This window comes from Trichinella spiralis (genome assembly GCF_000181795.1).
Source record: "Trichinella spiralis strain ISS 195 chromosome Unknown Scfld6148, whole genome shotgun sequence".
NCBI classification, from domain to species: domain Eukaryota; kingdom Metazoa; phylum Nematoda; class Enoplea; order Trichinellida; family Trichinellidae; genus Trichinella; species Trichinella spiralis.
Window position 1 is genome coordinate 1 of NW_003533087.1, and position 942 is coordinate 942.

Consider the following 942-nt stretch of genomic DNA (forward strand, 5'->3'; position numbering starts at 1 on the left):
ACGGTTGTTGGCATATTTTTAATATTCGACCATCTCAGAAAGTTCTCTTTTATTCTTTTCTTGATTTTTTTACGAAGATTAATAATCTCAGTATAAATAAAGATTAGGTACAATTTGATTACTGTGCTTACTGTAAATCAGCGTTCATTTGCCGAGTAAACTGTTGTTGCTGTTCTATTCTCAACTTGTATTGCTTCCAATGTCTCAACAAAGTAAGTATTGTTGTTATTTTATGTAAAATGTTGAATAGCATCGTCTGTTGTTGTTTGATTTTTAATTTTTGAAAAAGCGGTGGCTTAACTGCAAAATATATTTGACCAAATTCATGAACCGCATCTTATTTCAGTAACTGTTGAGCAATTTTCAATCATGAATTACTTTTAGGCGAAGATATGAATGTTGCTACAGATGAACTGTCGCAGTTGCGTTTAGTAAGTATTATTTAATGTTTTATTAAATTATTTCCTATTGTTGTTGTTGATGCTTTTTTAGAAAGAATTAGTGAAGCGACCTGGATACGGGACTGTTGGCAAGCCGATAAAATTAGCATGCAATTATTTTCCACTGATAAAATTACAGAAAGGTGATATTGTGGTTAACAGATATCACATCGACATACAACATCCACGTTTAAAGTTGAATTGGTTCGAGTTTAATTTATTGTCAAGTTTCATTATAGTTTTAATATGTTTTTATTTTCTGTTGGAGTGATGACAATCGTGAATATTTTGGGCATACGTGGTGAAGCGTTCAGATATTTTTGGTGATCCATTTAAATTAGCATACGATGGGAAGAGTACTTTGTTCACAGTTGACATGACTTACATTTGAAGCCAGTCAGTGAAAAAGCAGATACGCGTGCGTTTTAAAAATGGTTCCCAATTTTATTAGATAGTATGTTATGAATGAAATATTTTTTTATTTTTTAGAGAGAAAATTTTT

At 31.0% G+C, this 942-nt stretch overlaps 1 protein-coding gene across 1 annotated transcript; it reads left to right on the forward strand.

Annotated features, from left to right (window-relative positions):
• Positions 1-199: 199 nt before the first annotated feature.
• Positions 200-767, forward strand: Tsp_15564 (eukaryotic translation initiation factor 2C 1). Its single transcript, XM_003366344.1, has 4 exons — positions 200-212; positions 385-431; positions 493-650; positions 680-767. Exons 1-4 carry the CDS (start codon positions 200-202, stop codon positions 765-767), a joined length of 306 nt encoding a protein of 101 aa, XP_003366392.1.
• The last annotated feature ends 175 nt before the right edge of the window (positions 768-942 follow it).

What these genes read in the sequence shown, in the direction of transcription:
- Tsp_15564 (XM_003366344.1), top strand. An exon ending in AACTGTCGCAGTTGCGTTTA is followed by an intron (nt 432 to 492) that starts GTAAGTATTATT and finishes ATGCTTTTTTAG; the next exon opens with AAAGAATTAGTGAAGCGACC. An exon ending in TTAAAGTTGAATTGGTTCGA is followed by an intron (nt 651 to 679) that starts GTTTAATTTATT and finishes GTTTCATTATAG; the next exon opens with TTTTAATATGTTTTTATTTT.